Raw genomic sequence first — 1,869 nt, forward strand, 5'->3', positions numbered from 1 at the left:
ACCACCACACACACACACACACACACACACACACACACACACACACACGGAGTCACCGTGAGTCCGTCCACTCAAGGCAAGTGTTTCTGTGCTGGTCCCAGAGAAAGGGGCACAGGCTGAGAGGCTGAGCAGGGGTCCTGAGCTCTGAGCTGAGAGCAGCCGGGGATGAGGGGGGCCAAGACCCCAGGCGAGGGGACCCCGGCAGGCCTGAGTGACACTTCACTTCTGGGACGCCCTGAGTCTGACCCCTGAGGCAGAGGAATCCTTAGGGCAGCCTTAAGGGCCCAACAGCAATGTCTCAAAGCTCTGAGTCACCAGAGGTCCATCCCAGGAGTGCTCGGGAAGCCGTGACCCGCCTTTATCCTGGCCAGGGAGTTCCAGAAGCTTCTGCCCCTCTCTTGAACCCACGGTGGGAGACGTAGGATAGACTCGGGATCCACAAGTCCCACCTCTCCCAGGGCAGGAGGCCCTCCCTCTTGGCCACAGCCAGAGGCCAGCTCTGCTTACATGTCTCCAAGACAGGGAGCTCGGGACTCCTCTGGGGCAGCCCACCCCTGCCCACTTCTTTCTGAACCCGAGCCAAAGCCTGGCTCCCCACTCTGACCCCCAGCACCGGCTCAGTCAGCTCCCCCTCCAAAGAGCAGCCTCCCAGCTCTGAGGACGGGCCCTTCCAACCCTCCCTTCTGCAAGGCAAACCCCTTCCTCTCTTTCCACCTGCCTCCTGAGGTGGCATCGTCCCCCTGCCCACCCAGGCCTGGCAAGGTCCCAGGCTGCTAGTCCCAGTAGGGCCACCTGCCCAGCAGGTATGCTGCGTCCCAGTTCTCCAGGACTGGGCAGCAGTGGCCCTGTCCGCTGGCGCCCCAGGTGGACGCTTGGCGGAAAGGGGCAGGCGCCGGGGGTGGGATTCCGCGGTTTGGGGGGCCGAGGGTGGGGCGCACCTCATACACGGCGAAGCCGATGGTTTCCATGTCGCGGCCGAAGCGGCGCTCGCGGCGGCGGTGCTTCTGCATGAGGGCGAGCACGAAGCTGCAGCCGGACTCGCGGCCTCCGTACTCCTCCTCCGCGTCGTCCACCTCCTCCAGCCGGACCTTGAACTGGGGGTTCACCCAGAAGGTGGCTGCGGGAAGTGGGGGTGGGTCAGGAGCAGGGCAGTGCTCCTTAGGGGTCCCCTCGTTTACTCAGTAAATCTACTGCGGGCCCCTGGGTGCCAGGCTCAGCCCTGCTGGGAGGGTCTTGCAGTTCCAGGCAGTCCATTGGCAGATGACCTGAATGACCGCCAGGACATCCTGAATGACCTTGTGGACAAACAATGAGCCCTGGTGGTCTAGTGGTTCCGGGTCCAGGGCATGAGCTTAGGAAGTGAACAATTAACACTGCACTCCTTAAATCCAGAAACCAAGAACCCCACCCACAAACCAACCAACCAACCACACCCGTGAGTTCATTCCAGCTCACGGTGACCCCACAGGGCAGAGAGGCCCTGTGACTCTTAATGGAAGCAGAAAGCCTCATCTGTCCCCCCAGGGGCAGCTGGTGGGTTTGAACTGCCAACCTTGTGGTAGCACAATGCTTACCCCACTGGGCTCCTTCAGGTGGGACCAAAAGGGTCGCCTGCGCCCCAATAACAGAGGCCAGAAGACAGCAAGGGCACGTGGAAGCAGGACCCCCAGGGAGGAAGTGGGCAGGGGGCCGCGGTGAGATTAGCGCAAATCGTCCCGGGGAAAACCAGGGGGTGGGGGTGTGGAGGAAGGAAGAAAAGAGTTCTGATACCGCACCCCGACCCCAGGGAGACCCCCAGACCCTCCACTCTGTGGACCCTTTGCTGATATCTCCATGGGCGATGGATGAGCTGCTTCCTGGGAGGGAGGA

The 1,869-nt window shown here is 62.3% G+C and overlaps 1 protein-coding gene across 1 annotated transcript in view; it reads right to left on the bottom strand.

Moving 5' to 3' along the window:
* Window positions 1–1,869, bottom strand: part of CAPN1 (calpain 1) — a 32,534-nt gene that overhangs the window by 7,216 nt on the left and 23,449 nt on the right. The window contains exon 6 of the mRNA XM_045297170.1: window positions 939–1,157. Coding sequence (XP_045153105.1) covers window positions 939–1,157 — 219 coding nt within the window. The remainder of the gene's footprint in view (window positions 1–938; window positions 1,158–1,869) is intronic.

The sequence above is a fragment of the Echinops telfairi genome, unplaced genomic scaffold (genome assembly GCF_000313985.2).
Source record: "Echinops telfairi isolate 266 unplaced genomic scaffold, ASM31398v2 ScPeMD7_7417;HRSCAF=8455, whole genome shotgun sequence".
Classification (NCBI taxonomy): Eukaryota; Metazoa; Chordata; class Mammalia; order Afrosoricida; family Tenrecidae; genus Echinops; species Echinops telfairi.